General features: G+C 40.6%; 1 protein-coding gene across 4 annotated transcripts in view; it reads left to right on the plus strand.

Moving 5' to 3' along the window:
• The window catches only part of rb1 (retinoblastoma 1), a 139,227-nt gene that overhangs the window by 39,502 nt on the left and 81,519 nt on the right, over nucleotides 1–18,206 (plus strand). For all 4 annotated transcript variants that reach the window (XM_061247871.1, XM_061247872.1, XM_061247873.1 and 1 more), the window contains 6 exons: nucleotides 374–510; nucleotides 5,985–6,062; nucleotides 9,539–9,648; nucleotides 10,139–10,213; nucleotides 11,418–11,505; nucleotides 17,534–17,650. In XM_061247871.1, the coding sequence (XP_061103855.1) occupies nucleotides 374–510; nucleotides 5,985–6,062; nucleotides 9,539–9,648; nucleotides 10,139–10,213; nucleotides 11,418–11,505; nucleotides 17,534–17,650 (605 nt within the window). The remainder of the gene's footprint in view (nucleotides 1–373; nucleotides 511–5,984; nucleotides 6,063–9,538; nucleotides 9,649–10,138; nucleotides 10,214–11,417; nucleotides 11,506–17,533; nucleotides 17,651–18,206) is intronic.

An 18,206-nucleotide genomic window follows, 5' to 3' on the forward strand; every position in this document is an offset into this window, starting at 1 on the left:
TAAATGTGTAATTTAAAAATAAATAAATAAATAAATAACGTACCCACTTTGTAAGTCATGACTGCTAAACAAAATACACTAATATTTAAATATGAAAAATAATTCCCATACTTCCCATTCTGTGCTACACCTGGGCTCTCAGTATTGAAAATGGTTCTTGGCTCACTGTTCCAGTTTTTCTTCTATACTACGGTGGAATGAACAAACATTTTTCTCTCCAATTATTACAAACTACTGACATGTTATTGTCTTAAAGTTGTTTTATTTGCTTTCAGCGTATTTATCTGTAAGCAATTCATTGCAGTCTTCCTGTTTAACACAAGGCACAGTCATACTTTGTCACCAATAACAAGTGAACCTCCCTTCCCCACAGAAAAGGCTACAAACATGGGTCAGCCCATGACTCGGACATCACGGCGCAATCACAGCAAAGCCAAACCCTGCTCCCCTGAAGTGAACCTGCATCTTCTGCAAACCCTCTGCGAGGAGAATGAGTGCAGTATGGATGAGGTGAGACTGAACGCTCTTAAGATAGGAATGGGGAACAGCTGACCTCTCTGTGCAAGCTCCGAAGTCCAAATCCGAGTGCCGGGTGTAGGAGTTGAAAAAGGAGGGAGCCATTGTTGTCGCTCAAGTGAATAAAAGTGAATAAAAAATTATTTATGCCGATTGTCACCCTAGATCAGAGGTGTTCAATCTTATCCTAAAAGGGCCGGCATGGGTGCAGGTTTTTGTTTTAACCCAGCAGTAACACACCTGATTATACGAATGAACTTATCGTGGTCTTTAATCAAGACCTTGATGAGTAGAATCAGATGTCTTAGTCCTGTGCTAACACAACAACCTGCACACACACCGGCCCTTTCTGGATAAGATTGGACACCCCTGCCCAAGATGATATTGGGATGTTATATACCGTGCAATGTAAGTATTCTCCTCTTTATAACAACATATGAAACTAACCTAAAAATAAACATTTGTTTCTGGGTCAATTTGACTCAAAATGATGGAGCAGGTCACATGTGTTTGTTCAGTTTATTGTTTATCCATCAACTCTAAACCGAGCACTGGTTGTGTCCATACTGTTGTTGATAGCCGACTAACTGCCGAGCTGTGTCAAACGTAAAATTTCCCAAGATGATTTTGATGGAAAACTGTTTTCACTATTTGGCTACACATCACCAGTGTCCAGTTATCCAAACTGAAAAGCCCTAAAAATAAATGATATTGCCATTAGTATTGTTTGACTTGGAGAACAATGCTTGTCCTAGCTTTTATCCTGTGAAAGTTTATTGCTCCCGCCGTTGCAGTATTGACTGAACCTTAACTTGACATCATGCCGGGGTTGACGTCGCGTAAGTGTCCTGTACCTGGGAAGTGTAGTTCAAAGCCTTGCTGTTCAAATACTTTTGGAGGGGACTGTGTGCCTTATGTGTTTATTTTTATTTGCATTACAAAATTGTGCACATTTTAGCAACGCAACGCAAATTAGACTGGAGTCGAAATAGCTGCATTGTGTAGATTGTTGCCACATCTTGAAGCGCATGTTTTCTTATTGTTGATTATTCTGAAAGCTAACCCAGTATTTATTTGCATTACGAAATTGTGCACATTGCAACAATAGGGTGGTGTATCTTTTGTACTCATGTAGGCTAGGGTACTGAGTGATTCAATTAATGGATAAAATGATTAAATTGAAATCATGATTTAATACGTAAAGACTGTGTTACTTGCCAATTGATTAGTCCTGTTTGCACACTTTTTTTTCCAAGAGAAATTCATTAACACAATTTGAGATCAATGATTAGTTTAAAGAAAAGTTTTCGCCCCCACCAATTTTGAGCTCAGGAGGCACCACGGAGGACTGATGCAATGACTTACAATGTAATTTGTTCTGTAGACTAATCATTTTCCCACTGTTTTGGCGCGTTTGCATTATGATGATTATTATTATTAAATGCGCCCAATATTTACCCTACATCCTTTGTGGACGTGTGTTGCTGTCATTAGCCTATAGGCCTATGTTGTTACTGGTTGGTCAGCCTATGATTTCTTGAAGAACATTAATCATGGGTCATGAACATTGCATTTTTACTTTACTGTAAGGGTAAATGGGGAGTTAGTTGCCTCTGTCAGTAGCTGCAATTTGTTTGTGTTATGAGCCAGAGCAATTGCCGATTCGCAATGCTCATAAACTAGACGTCCTGACAAAATGAACTTTGCATTGTAACATTCCCCCTAATGCATTGAAAACAAGCACATTGTCATTAACATAACCAAGATAACAAAGCTGCCGAACCTATTGTGCTTTTCACACCTCTTCCCCTCCCTACCTCACCACTTTGATTAGCTTGTGTATTCCATAGGGTGTACTAGCACTTATGTATAGTTGTTGTAGTATTCAGGGTGTTCTAGCTGCCAACCGTGGTATGCTAGTTGATAAGTTGACTCTTTAAGGGTTCCAGTTGTATCTATTGCCTCTTTTCGACCGGGAGTTCCTGGGAATTTAACTCCCAGGAACAAGTACGCAATGAACAAAAGGTTCCTTCAGCCTGCATTTCCACCGGGGGCTAAAGACTAAAGGGATAAAGGGAGTTTACGCAAATTAGTCTGAAGAAAAAAAGAACAACGTAAGCGTTGCAAAACGCCGGTCTTTTAGCTATCGTTAAATAGCTATCGCTACATAATCGCTTGCTAGCGGGCAGACCGGCGTAAGCATTATGTGCTCGTACAGTAAATTGATGTGTGGCAACACAGAACGCCGTTAGCTTAGCTCGCTAGCTAATCAATATTTTTGCTGGGTACTTGGTATGTCCAGCCTTATAAGTCCAAAGTCCCTGGTTACTTTTTCATAGTTTCAATGGATTTTGACAATAGACATGTCAGACTTCAATCATGTTAACGCTCTCGAGCGTGCGTCAAAGTTTAGGTAGCAAATAACAGTGCTGTATCCTTCTGACGTAATTTACATGTAGCTACAGAACTGTCCGATCACGCCGAATCACTGATAGAAACAAGATGAATTAATGACGATTCAGAAAATGTCTAACTTTTAAAGATTTAAATAAATCCTATGGTGGGAAAATTCATTTTCCCCATTGAAATTAATTGAAATGCCATTAATCCGTTCAGGCCCAAAAAAACCACCCCAATTTTTTTGTTACGTGTTTTTAAATAAAGAAAAATAGCACTGTATTGTATGAAAACAAAATAAAACATAATGAAAGAGAATGTAATAAATAAACTGGTTTTATAAAGTGTAATTACTGTACGTACCTTAATTGCTCCATTTTTTTTTCCCACTTCAGTTTCGTTTAACTTAATCTTCGCCACTCTTTCCGCACTTTAATTGAAATGCTATTAATCCGTTCCAGCCCCCGAAAAAACACCCCATTTTTTTTGTTACGTGTTTTTAAATAAGAAAAATAGCACTGTATTGTATAAAAACATAATAAAACAGAATGTAAAGAAATAAACTGGTTTTCCTTAATTGCTCCAATTTTTTTTTTTTTTCACTTCACTTTCGCTAAACTTAATCTTCTTCACTGTTTTTTTTTGGCTTTTTCGCCACGCTTTCCCCACTTTCATCTGCAGGGTGTTTCAATAAAAACCTGTCCAAGGAGGTTTGTTTCTTCCTCCCTTTCAGAATGTTTCGGAAATGAGTTAGGCAGGTGTCATTAAATGGCGCCGACGCATGACCAGTTGCAACCTTTTCCGGGTGTTTCCTTTCAATAAACTATGACAGTCTCTCCCACATTCACTTTCGCTCGCTCGTACCTCAAATTTTGGCTCGCAACACAAAGCAAAAAAAACGAGAGACGGCTCGTAACTCGGAAAACTTGTAAGTTGGTGCACTTGTAAGTCAAGGTACCACTGTATTTTGATAGTCGAATAATGAAATATGTGTCTATTCGGATTATGAATTGCTCAAGTACTCAATTACTCTTATATAGCCATCAGCTTTATATTTTGCATGAGGTTGTTTTTTAGGCATGCGCTAACTAACAATTAAGACAATAAAAATGAATACAACATTCAAAAATACGTCTTTTACTAAACTTTCCTGCTGTTACAAAAAATTATTCCAATATCCCTTATTGTGAACTGGTTATTATGGGCTTGGTTAAATACTCGTTTCTGATTGGCTGGAGGTCTTTAATTCCCAGTAAATGCACAGTAACGATGTACGGCTATGTTGAATGAACACTTTTGAAGATTCCATTCGCAACTGATTGTAACGGCATCAATTTGCAATAGCTTACCTGTCAATGAAATAATATTGGCATCTAAAAAGAAAGGATTTTCTGAAACATTTTGTCATTTTAGCAAGTATGGATACGATAATTATTATGACCGATAACCTGCTGGACAGTCCAGTAAAAAGTGGCCTGTCTCTCAAAAAGTGCCTCGACTGGATAATGTTTTCCCTTCCACCAAAACAAGAACAAAAATGTAAACAGCTGCTTGCTCGTATCCCTTGTTTAAGATGCCATTTTCAATTCGTTTTTTTCCATATAGCTATAGAAATGGTTTCAACAAATGAATATGACTTGGTCTAGTCATAGTTTCCACATATGTAGGCTATGTTAAAGACGACAGTGTAGCTAATTAACATTGATGTTAACATTAGGTAAATTAACATGAATTAAGATGGACCACTGCATGATTAGCATTAGCTAAACTAGTTAGTGACAGGGTTACATTGTAGCAGTGTACAAGTGGATGTGTATAGTTACATAGCTATGTTTCTTTCAGGCTAATGGACGACATTTTAAAACCGCATTATTTTAAGGATATATACAAACTCTGTTGATAGATATTCCCGGACTTCAGGCAATAAACCACTTCAGGGTGTTTAACATCAGACCTCATTATAAATCAAGAGTCGTGACAACTAATATATTCGCAGCTAAAAAAGGGCAACGGTTTTTTCCCCAACTGCAAATTTTAGTGCCCCTTGTCAAAAAGCATTTTACTGTTAATATCTAAGTGAAGAGAAGCGAACTGGTACAAAGTTAAAAATGGCCCTGTGAAAACGTTTGGGAACCCTGTTAATTCGTACTTTGTACTCCTCCTCTGGCATCTTTATCTATTGTAAACGCTTCCTGTAGCCAGCAAAGTCAAGGGTCATTCAAGTCTCGCTTTACAATTTTTTTCTTCAGCCTCCTTGCATGTACAGCATGTTTGAGATCAATACAGATTTTCACAGAAACGTTTGTCCGGAATCGTTAAATGCAAACATTCACTCTGGCTGTAAAAATATTCTCAGTTATTGATTAAAACGTCAATATTACAACTCTGTATGCAGTTTAACCACTGTTCAACATGCATACACTTCCTGGTTCTCTTGGGAAATCGCGCAGCTGTACCACTACATAGAAATAGGGGTGTTTTGCGGGATACCGGTGGACTAGACCACACAGATAGGGGTATTTTAATAATAAATGATCTGGCCTCATCTGTTGACTCCACCGCTGGCTGTCCTGTCACAGATGCCAAAACCACAGACTGTTTACCCTTCTTCCATCTGGGAGGCCCTACAGGAGCCTCCGTTCCTGCACCAACAGGCTTAGGAACTTCTTTTAACTTTTTTGCCATCTACCTATCCATCCACTATGACCTTGTGGGTCCCAGTCATGTACCTTAACCACTACCCTACCGGCCGCCCCATACAGATTCAGATTCAGTCTTGCAACACTTTCTACTATTACCAATGGCAGTTTTTTCTTCAAATGAGTAGGGAGCTACAGTCGTGTGTGCGTGCGTGCGTGCGTGCGTGCGTGCGTGCGCCTGAATCTTGGTTGGCGTTTTGTGTCAGAGTAGCCTATTGACATAGTAATTTTATTGACAATAGTATTATTTTATCTTCTATGGTTAAATCCAGCAGGATAAGCCACTCATCAACTATAGAATATATGTATCTAATTTAATGTGTCTCCTTGCTCTGCTGTAAAAGCTCAATGTAGACATGAACTTCTTCTCAGGTGAAGGATGTCTGCATGACCAGCTTCTCTGCCTTCTTGGAGTCGATGGGCCTGTCGGGCACTGAGGAGCTACCTGAGGTATGTGAATTTCTGTCTTAAAGTCATTCACACAAGAGCACACAAGATCACTCTGTACTCTATTCTTCACTCGATACTAGACTTATTTTTTGGAGTTATTGGTCTTCTGCTGCTGTACTTGTTGCTCCTCTGCATACCACTGTTTTAATATGTGGTTATTTGCATTACTGTTAGCTTTGTCCAGTCTGGCCTTTTTCCACTGACCTCTCATTAACAAGGCTTTTTTGCCCGCAGAACAGCTGGTTGCTGAATGTTTTTAGTTTTTTGTCCCATTCTCTGCAAACTCTAGAGACAGTTATGCGTGAAAATCCCAGGAGATCAGCAGTTTCTGAAACCACCGTGCCTGGCACCAACAATCATTCCATGGTCAAAGTCACTTGGATCACATTTCATCCCCATTCTGATATTTGGTCTGAAAACAGCTGATCCCCTTGACCACGTCTGCATGCTTTTGTGCATTTAATTTCTGCCACATGATTGGCCGATTATATCTTTGCATTGACAAGCTGGTGTACAGGTCTACCTAATAAAGTGCACAGTGTGTGTATATATGTATGTATGAATGTACTGTATACAGTGGGAGCAATAATTATTTGATCCCTTGCTGATTCTGTAGGTTTGCCCACTTACAAAGAATGGAACTGTGTAGAATTTTAATCATAGGTACATTCCTTGAGAGACGGAATATCACAGAATAATCCACAAGAACAATACAATAATACATTTATTATCGTATTTTTGCATGAAATAAGTATTTGATCCCGTACCAATCAGCAATAATTCTGGCTCCCACAGACCAGTTCGTTTTCCATTAAGAAGCACTACTAATCTCAACTCATTACCCAAAACTCGTTACATCGTTAGGTAGCTGTATTAAAAGACACCTGTCCACACAATCAATCAGATTCCAACGTTTCGACCATGGGCAAGACAAAGGAGCTGTCTAAGGACATCAGGGACAAAATTGCACAAGGCTGGGATGGGCTACAAGAAAATAAGCAAGCAGGTTGGTGAGAATTTAACAACTGTTGGAGCAATTATTAGAAAATGGAAGAAACACAAAGTCACCGCCAATCTCCCTCGGTCTGGGGCTCCACGCAAGATCTTCGTGGGATATCAATGATCATGAGAAAGGTCAGGGATCAGCCCGTTACTACACAGGAGGAGCTTGTTAATGACCTGAAGGCAGTTGGGACCACAGTCACAAAGAGAACCATCAGTAACACACTACACCATGAAGGATTAAAATCCTGCTGTGCGCACAAGGTTCCTCTGCTGACGAAGGCACATGTACAGGCCCGTCTGAAGTTTGCCAAAGAACACCTGGATGATCCCGAGGAGGCTTCGGAGAGGGTGATGTGGTCAGATGAGACCGAAATAGAGCTATTTGGCATCAACTCGACTCGCCGTGTTTGGAGGAAGTGAAATGCTGAGTACAACCCCAAGAACACCATCCCCACTGTGAAGCATGGAGGTGGAAACCTTATGCTTTGGGGGTGTTTCTCAGCTAAGGGGACAGGACGACTTCACCGTATTGAGACCCGGAAATTTTGGGCGACAACCTCCTTCCCTCAGTGAGAGTACTGAAAATGGGTCGTGGATGGGTCTTCCAACATGACAATGACCCAAAACATACGGCCAAGGCAACAAAGGAGTGGCTCAAAAAGAAGCATATTAAGGTCCTGGAGTGGCCTAGCCAGTCTCCAGACCTAAATCCCATCGAAAATCTGTGGGGGGAGCTGAAGCTTCGAGTTGCCAAGCGACAGCCTCAGAACCTTAAGGATTTGGAGAGGATCTGCAAAGAGGAGTGGACCAAAGTCTCCTCCCAGGATCGCCTTCAAAACAAAATGAAGGAAAAATAACAAACGGTGTCCTGTTGGAAGGATGCAATCCAGCTGTAGAAACTCTAACTTTACAGCAAGCAGAGGGGCAAATCAAAGTAACAGAGTTGAGTACAAGTGAGACACTGGGGCAACCAGATCAAAAAGGGCTGGGCAGGAATCAGTCATAAGGGATGCAAGGGTCAAAATCCAATCGGCAAACAGATTCAAAACGGGCTATGCGAAGACAAACGAGGTAATGGTCATACACGGTATCCAAATGGCAAACAAATAAGAGGGCTAAGTGAGAGTCATAAGTCAAACACCAAGAAGGTCATACACAAGTCGAAGCAATCACTAATCCACAGTCTCATGCACAAAGGTTCGCAGAGCTAGTCTACCCCGATCGGTAGAAATGGCGGCCTTTTTCAAAGGAACAAACCATAAAATGTCAATCTGTGGTAAACCGGAAGATGGTCGTGCATCCAGCCAAGATGCATAACTACAAGCACAAAAGCATACGACAGAGGTCGTAACATTGTATATGCAATAGACATGCTTATTTATCTAAACAGGCAAGTGCGCTTTCAGTGCAAAACATTGGACCTCCCATTGAAGTGAATGAGGAATATCCAACATTTGAAGGCAAAATAAAACTTCCACAATGGTATTTTGAAACTTGCTTCACAATTGTTACATTTCGTGTGGCATGTGGGATACAGAGTACGAAAATGTTTTATTTCATAAAATATGCAAGTTTTAATAAATTGTGAAAACATCTGGACCAAAAATTGTTTCACATACTGTTACACGTAATAGAACTTTACAAATTGACAGGCTTGGTGCAATGACAACCGAGCAATAGGCATAGGAGGGACAAACCGCACCAGTGCTGTATGTGAATGATTAACTTTGGGTTATTTTAATCAAATTAAAAATAACCCAAATTACGACAAGCAGCCCAAAGCCATTTTCCCTGCACAATACTATAAAAAGTATCCAATTTTGTCTGATATCAGCCCAACACTGGTGTTGTGCTTTATGTACTTTTACTATGGCACTATCCAAAGAGTCATGGTTCATGAAGGTCAGGAGGTAATCTTGCTCAGCTACAGAATACTGCTAGAAAAATGTAAGTTCTTTTGCTTTTAACAACAGGTGATATTTGAAAACAAATAAATAAGTACTATTTTTCGCTTAAATGGGTACCTCTGAACAAATTTGGTGTTATTAGAGATTATGTTACAGGTCCAATATTAAGTTGGTGTTGAGGTTCCCCCACATCACGTTAGCCAAATCCACTCCTATTCTTTTGAACAATAGAATTATTTCCGGACAAGATCTCTTCAATTACTCACAAATCATTTGAATGTGAATGGGAATGTGAATACTGAAGGGTGATTTTGTTGTGAATTGTTTTTCTGTTTCGATTGAATTTTTCACCTTTGTTTTGGATTTATTCTCGAAAAAACATCCAAAACCATTTGGTATAGTAGGTCATATGTTTGATAGTATGTTTTGCAGAGTACATGCTGTCTTGGTGTGTATGCAATATTGGAAAATACATTTTATACCAAGGTGTATATATTTTTTTCTTTCTAATGATGAACTTCTTGAATGAGCTTTGGGACTGGAAATTTTAATCATGTCTTTCAGACCTTTGAGCTTTCCAATCAATACGAAGAACTTTACCTCAAAAGCAAGGACTTTGATGCCAGGCTCTTTTTGGATCATGACAAAACTCTTCAAATGAGCGAAATAGACTTGTGAGTACTGTTGTAGTGTACTGCTCTGTACTGTGACACATTACGTAATACATCACATTTGCTATTTAGACGTAGTCAGTCAATACTTAAAATCTGAATGTATATGTGCACCCACTCATACAGATGCATACATACTGCCATTTTCTCACTCACACCTCCCTACCCCTCTGTTCAAAAGCAGGGTTCCTGTACTACTGTTTAAGTACAAAGGGGTGTCCCTGAGAATATTCAATTAATTGTATTATGAAGAAAACTGTACCTATTGAAATGAAAGAATTCTGTTAATCTTCGCGAAAATCTGCTGGGATTGTGCCTGGGTCTAAAGGGTAAAGGTATTTTGAATATAGTATTTTCGCCGAGTCTGGAAAAAAAAAAAAAAAAAGCTTTGCGTGTTACTCAATGGCATTGTCTGGTTCATGGTTCATAGTCGCTGGACGGCAGTTTGTATTTGGTTCCTTTGAGTGTGACCGCATTCTTCCCCTTTCCTCAGGATGCAGCTCGAGAGAACCCCCAAGAAAAACCCGACGGAGGAAGAGCTTGTCATCCCCCCCCAAACCCCTGTCAGGTGAGCTCAGCCCTTTCTCACCCAGGTCATGCAACCAGTCCAGGTGTTTTTCCAGTGGCAATTTCGTAACAGTGTCAGGTAGCCAGTTCCTACAGTACATTACTCTGTGTCCAGGGCTCCTTTGTTCCCCCACACATTTCCTTTGTGGGGGACTGCACTTGTCAGTTCAAGTCGTGAGGAAATAATGTTTTTAATTTTTTTATTTCACTTCTGCGTGTGTACCAAAATGATGCAACTGATACCGCAACAAATAGTTCTCTTCTGGGGGCGACATTAGCAGGAGGTAAGAGCAGTCTGGGTTGCCAGTTTGATCCCACCCTGGGTGTGTTGGAAGTGTCCCTGAGCGAGATACCTAGCCCTCAACTGATCCTGATCAGCTAGTTGGTGCCTTACATGGCAGCCAATCGTTGAGTGAGTTGAGTGAGTTGAGTGAGTTGAGTGAGTTGAGTGAGTTGAGTGAGTTGAGTGAGTTGAGTGAGTTGAGTGAGTTCAGTGAGTTCAGTGAGTTCAGTGAGTTCAGTGAGTTCAGTGAGTTCAGTGAGTTCAGTGAGGGCATTTATATGTCTGCATGACAAAAATAATTTCCTAATGCGTTAATAAATTATGAATCAATCAATCAGTTTTTAAACTGAGCAACATCTTGTTTCATTGCCTATTACTGTATATCATAAATTAAAGGTACAATAGGTCATTTCAGACTAACGGTCAAGAGAGGAATTGCAGCAACAAACACCCTCAAACCACAACACTGTTCTTCACCCCCCCCCCCCCTCCCGTGAACATGCTGACGTTGAAATCCCCCCCTGCTCATGCACTGTTTTGGAAAGCTTCATAGTGTTTATTTGTGTATATTTATTGTGCTACTCAACATTATTTATATGTATATATTTTTGTCTTTTTGAAGTTTTGACTTTACCTAACCAACTATTTTATGAGCTATTTATTCACCCTCTGCCTTAAACACAGGCAGAGGGTGAGTCACTGTGCCTTTTTCAATGATAAGGTGAGATTTATGATGGTCTTGTAACAATGTCTTAATGCAAAAATCTTTCCTATTGTATCTGTACGATGTGGAATTGGCTGATTTAATAGCTCTGTTATTAGGTTCTATCTGTAAGCAAAATAAATGTCCTGCTTTAAATGTCCTGCATCTTTCTGTTTTTCTGTTTATTTGTTTACTAAAAGGTATTTTGCTTCTCAACAGAGTGGCCATGAATTCCATTCAGCAGCTCAAGGTTGTCCTTGCCTCTGCCAGTGATGAGCCATCAGACGTCTTGTCTGCGTATTTCAAGGTAGGTCACTCAGTATTTCAAGGTAGGTCCAGTGTTCTGCAATGCCAGTGAATGCGAGATGTTCGGGCAATTTTCCTAGTAATATTTATATTACATTATAGTCATCTAGCAGACACTCTTATCCAGAGCAACGTACAATAAGGTGCAAATCAGAACCAGGGACAAGTGCCCTGAAAACCTTATAGGGAAGTACGGTTCCAAGTAAATTTTGATAACTTGAACCATTGTAGAATAATCAGATAACTTTCAAGTAGCAATACCACAGTTGGCAGATAAAATACCCTGAATACTAAAATAATTAAACACAAGTGCAATTATTATCTAGAGCAAACGCATAATTTGCTATTTAGCTGACACTTTTATTCAAAGCGACTCAGTTAATTTGACTTATCAGGGGCCAGTCCCCCCTAGTTCAAGGGTCTTGCTGAAGGGTCTTCCTCAAGGGCCCAACTACTGTGGATCTTATAATAGATCTTATCTTATCATGGGTCTTGATCCAGTGACCTTCTGGGTCCCAGTCATGTGCCTTAGCCACTTGGCTACAGGCTGCCCCATTAATCATCTCCTGTGGTTTGAGTGTGAACATGCAATGGTCTTGGATAAAGCATGCAAAAGGCTGAACTGAACTCACCCAGAATTGCTTATAGTTCACCTTTAATGAAAAGCCCCAGAAGTTTCCTTTTGGGCCATTCCCTGTCAAATTAGATAAGGTTGTGCAGCACCGTCTGTGATTTTGTTCGAACCATATACCAAACTAGATCATGATTGGGTCCCAAACATTTGGCCTGTGAAATATTTCTGTTCGATTCCTTTTTCATATTTTTTCAGCCGTTGATGGCATTTCATTTCAATAACCTCAAAAATGCCTTCTCTGGGGAATCCATGTTTGGACATTTATACCGTGACAAGTACTGTTCCTAGCCAAACATTGTTGGATGGAAGACAAACATGTCTGTATGCCAAAATCATTAAGAATGCCTGTACTGCATGCCTTTTTTTTTTTGTTATATATAAATAAGGCCTTGGATTTAGATTCAGAAAAAGTGCAACATTTCTAAACGATAGTGATATTGAGGGTATTGGGGTATCAGGAGGTAAGTCAGCCATCTGGCAGTTGGTGGATTGCCGGTTCGATCACAGCCTGGGTGACCAAGACACCTAACTGACGAGCTGGTTGGTGCCTTGCCTGGCTGTGTGAATGAGAAGCATCAATTGTACAGTGCATTGGAAGGCGCTATATAAATGCCAACCATTTACTACAAACCCACATTTGACATGGAATGACTCTTTTAGTATGCTTAAAGAGATTAAGTCGCTCCTCATAACTTTTAACTTTTATACATGGAATCAATCTGGTTGCCCTTCCCTGAATTTTTTCAGTGCTGAACAGCTTGGCATTTTACCAAAATCAACTCTGCATAGAAATTTTTCTTGCTATTAAACCATACTTAGATTGTTAAATGCGTACTATGCTCTAATCCTGTGTTTAGAATTGAATAGTTATAACTATGTTTGCTGCTGGTACTTCAAATTGCGTTCAGGAAAGAAAGAGTCGTTACTTGAAATTTGAGGGTGCAAGACGAGTGGAACAAATGGAAACTATCTGAAAGGAAGTGCTTCATCCTCTGTGACAAAACACTCTTTTAGATATGATAATGTCTATTGACAGGTTTCCTGGTTAGGCCAAAGACAAATGGTTATCGGCACCTAGACCTCAAATCAAGGCATTTCAAAGGAAATTTAAATAGAGTGGGGAAAACAGGGTGACTGTGGAGACATGCATTTGAAGGTGTGGGAATAGGAGCAGAACTTGAGTGTAACACATTTTAAATCAGTTATATCTTGAAAACACCGAAATCTAACAATTTCCCCCTCTGATGATATGATCACATATACATCTATGATCAACCATCATTTAAAGAAAGTACAGAAATAGAAATTAAATATACATCGGTGTGACACAATACGTGATGTATGCTGACCATGAAATTGAATATAATAATAATAAGGTTGACTGAGCACACATGCTCTTTTGCAGCAAAGCCCTGTGAAATGGTCTAAACCTATATGTCTTTAGATTGTGGGAGGAGAGTGCCCGGAGAGAACCCACGCAGACAAACTCCGCACAAAACCTTGTTGTTGTGAGGTGACAGTGTTACCCACTGCGCAACCATGTTGCCCGAAATATAATAACAATAATAATTTGCATGTCTTTGGACTGTGGGTGGAAACCGGAGTACCCACGTGGGCACAAGGAGAACATGCGAACTCCATACTATAAAAATAATGTATAAGGAAATAATAAAATTAAAATAAAACTTGAATCGGTATAGGTGTATGAATACGTCTTGTTTATATTGGTTTGTGTCTGTGATTGTCTCTGTCTCTGGTCCCATTCATGGCAAGAATTTGTTGTTATTTTCAGGGCTCCAAGACTGCAGCAATGTATGTTCCTTTCTTGGAGGCCTTATTGTCTTGCCATAGGGTAGAGACAACTGCTTTATGACATCATAGTGTGGGGGATGTCTGGTCGTCTCGTCTCTGGTCAGAATGGTTATGACTTTGTTACATCACTCAATAAGTTTGCAAAAGCTAGCATGAACCCATCTATTTTTGCCTTGCCGTTTAACTGCTGCGTCAGTTGTGAACAGAACCTGAAATGGCCCATCCCACTTCGCCTCTTATGTAGACGCGTTGTGGTTTGTACACCATTGCCCTGGAATGGAATCAATCTGTTCTGGCAACCCCCATTTCGGAATGATATTTCTTGTCAAGACCTTTGCTGTGTGTAAAGCTGTCCCCCTCTTTGTCAGATAAGTTTCCTCGTTCGACGGAAGCTTATCAACATTGACCAGCACATCGTTGTACTCTTTACACCTAGGCAAGGAATTAGTCAACTTGCAGGTGACAAAACGGCCCCGGGGGTGCTGGTGTCCGTTTAACGGGAACTTTCACATGCCTGTCACTATTGTTATGCTGACGAAGGGCACACCTCTGGATCTTAGATTTTGGGTTCCACCAAACTTGTGCAAATCGATCTGGTATGCTAAGTTTGGTGGCAGATCGTAGCTCTGGTAGCAACGCTTGCATGAACGTTGTTTTGAGGGGGCCATTTACACCGGAGGGGAAGTTGTCACGTTTTATCTCTTTGATTCCTGAATGTCTTAGAAAGGTTTCAGAAAACTGTTCAGCAAAAACAGCAACCACTGTCGCCATCAACTGTGCGCCATCATAAGGATGCAGACAATAAATGATTTTTGAACTAATCAAACAAATTCTAGTCCATGTATCTATGCCGGCAACATGTGGATGTTTTAAATCCTGCGACCACATGTCAATATCTTGGGGCTTGGTTGGTTTATGGGTGAACTGAATTTCACCCTCTACCTGTCTTTGTGTTACTGCCCTTAACTGAGGTGCTATGTCATTGTCTGATTCACTATCACTGCTTGTCCGTTCATCGTTACGAGCTAAAACAACAGGCTTCCTTTCCTGATAAGAAGGTGGGGCAGAAGGTTGAACTCATCTTGCCAACGCTTCACTGTCAGGGGCCAATAATTTTTTCAAATACATTTTTCATTTGTTTTTTTAATGCTATTATTTCTGCATCTTTCTTAGCCCTCTTTGCTTTGACACTCAATTTGTCAGCTAGATTTTTTACTTTTTCTCTTTCAATGTCAAGGAGTCTGTCTCAGCCTTTCCGCCGTTGCATATGACTGACATTTAGCACAGCAAGGGGGAAGGTTACGTTTATCTGGCACACGTTGAAATTTACCATATGCCTTCTTTATATCATTCAAGCTCCAAACCCTATCTTTGTCAATTTGAAAGTATTTATTTTCAATGGTACCTTTCAACGTCTTACAACTTCAAACACGACTGAATAAATCCCTTTGTATCCTTAACGAAATCGCTCTCTACTTCAGGCACGGATTTTCTGCCCTTCTTAGTCGTGGGAAACTGACTCCTACCACGTTTTGCAAACATGATCTCAGTCACAAGGCTGAAGTTCACCAACAACTAAAATTTCTCAAACTATAGAAAGGTGTTTTCTTGTCACTCGCCGGAAGGACACGCAACTGCCATCTTATTTATTTAAACAGACTACCGTTTCTTAAGTTAGGCTGCACAGTTTTTTTCTTTTTTGGCACAACTTAATATTAGCACTCAAAATATCTTACGGTTCTCAACTTTTCTTCAACTGTTCTTAAACTTTTTTTTGGACTCTGAAACTAAACAACACAACTGCCAGTAATACTACTGTGAGTCCACCAAGAAAAAAATGCATAAACTTTTAAATATCGGTACACCAACACAAGATCGTGCAAAGCACTATACTTTAAACATTAACAACTACAGTACTACAATAAACGCTTAAACAGACAACGGATACGTTTCATACATCAAGGCCAAGCAAGCGCGCACCAACGTTAAATCACAAACACCCGATGTGATCAAAAGTCCTCTGAAAGCCCTTGATCCATCAATGGAGTATTTATTTAACTTATTTCTTTAAATTAAAGAAACTTGCTTTGTTTACCTATCATGGGATATTAGTATACGTCGCGGTCGAGCAAGCACGCACCAACGTTAATTTGAGAATGCCACCAGAAGGCTTCCCCCAATTTACTTTAAATCAAAGGAATGTTTGTTTTCATACATTTTGGCTTCACTGTGTAGAAATGACAGCAGTGTTTATACCCAGCACCATAGTGTTTCGGACACAGCAATGTTTTGGAAATGAAAGTAGCCATGTTTGTATTTTCTTGCATGCAATGTCTGCTTGAAGTCTGCATTTCTGGAGATAACCAGTTTCTGGGTGTCTTCTCTGATGATGCTTTGCCAGGCTTTTATTGCAGCCATCTTTTTCGTTTTTTGGTTTGGGGGACAGTCCCCTTAAGTTTTCTATTTGGCATGTGAAAGGCATGCTCATTTGGGCTCAGATCGGGTGATTGACTTGGCCACCATTTTTCTAGCTTTAAAAACAACTTCTTTGTTGGTTGAGCAATATATTTGGAATCATTGTCTTGCTGTAGAATGAACTGCTTGCCAATGAGTTTTTAGGCATTCACTTTGAGGCATTTGCTACCCTTAGATAGGGTATATCTAAGAGTATAGTGGTTTTCTCTGCTCTGCAGCTGTCTGAGAGACAAGATCATGTCTGTTGTTGATCTTCCTGCTCTGAACCCGGCCTGTGACTCTGGGTAAAGCTTCTCTGCGAGGACCTGGAGTCTATTCGGTGCAACCCGAGCAAAGATTTGGCCGGTGACGCTGAATAGAGATGCCGTGGTAGTTGTTACAATCGCTCGTGTCTCCCTTGTTCTTGTACAGAGTGAGATTAGCATCTCATGTCTGGTGGGACAGCACCTTCCCCCCAGCACAGGCAGGGGAGCTTGTGGAGTTTGAGAAGAGGAGCAGGCTTCCCACGCTTTAGGACTTTGGCTGTGATCCCATCGCTGCCTGGTGCTTTTCCGCAGTTTAGGCTGTTGATTGCTTTACTTAGCTCCTCAGTTGTTGGTTCCATGTCAAGCTCTTCCATTACGGGTTGACACTACATTGCTGAGTGCTGCGTCAGAGACAGTATTATCACTGGCATAGAGCTCAGAGTAGTGTTCTACCCAGAGTCTAGTTGTTTGGAGTGGTCAGCAATGTTTTCTCCAAAGGCTGATTTAAGTGGAGCAGTTGGATTTGATAGGCTGTTTGATAGGCTGTTTGACACACGGAATTTTCCTGTTCGAATAATTTATCTTTATTCCCTACTATTGGATCTATCGGCAAGTATTTCTCTCTTGGCGGCAGAATTCTTGCTGAAAACGTCAAATAGTGCAATAGAACACAAAGCCATTAAGAAGACAGTCTAAAAGCCTGCGGTCAGAAGGGGTTGCGGTATGATGGAATGCTCCAGGGTCTTTTGATATTGTTTTTAATATTATTATTATTTATTTATTTTTAATCCCAGGTTTGAGTTCTGCATTGTGTCTGCTGAATCAAAGCTTTGCTGACCCTGTCCCCTGTACTCATCTCTCAGAACTGCACAGTGGACCCGACTCAGGAGATCATCCAGAGGGTGAGGCATCTCGGGGAGCACTTCGGCCAGCGGTTTGCACAGGCCATGGGCCAGCGCTGCATGGAGATTGGCTCTCAGGTACATAGCATGCTGACTTTCCGCCAATTACTGGGGTTTCCCTATAAAACAGTGGGCCGAGTGATAACATTACATTGCAGCCATTTGGCATTACATTACATTACATTATTGGCATTTGGCAGACGCTCTTATCCAGAGCGACGTACAACAAAGTGCATACCCATAACCAGGGATAAGTTCGCTGAAAGACCCTAGAGGTAAGTACAATTTCAACTGCTACCTGTACAACAAAGATAAGGACAAGGGCCATTTTTTTTTTTTTTTGAACAAACAAACAAACAGAGCAAAAGTCACCAAAGTTAACTATCCAAACACTGCTTACCTAGCCAACTAAAATACCGATACACAAGTCACAGAGACAACAATTAAGGTTCACAGGGAGGTAGGGAGGGATGGGGAGAGGTGCTGTTTGAAGAGGTGTGTCTTCAGCTTGCGCTTGAAGGTGGGGAGAGATTCTATAGTTCTGACCTCAACGGGGAGTTCGTTCCACCACCGTGGAGCCAGAACAGACAGTAGTCGTGAGCGTGAGGTGGAGGTTCTGAGAGGGGGAGGTGCC

This window comes from Conger conger, chromosome 7 (assembly GCF_963514075.1).
Source record: "Conger conger chromosome 7, fConCon1.1, whole genome shotgun sequence".
Taxonomy (NCBI): domain Eukaryota; kingdom Metazoa; phylum Chordata; class Actinopteri; order Anguilliformes; family Congridae; genus Conger; species Conger conger.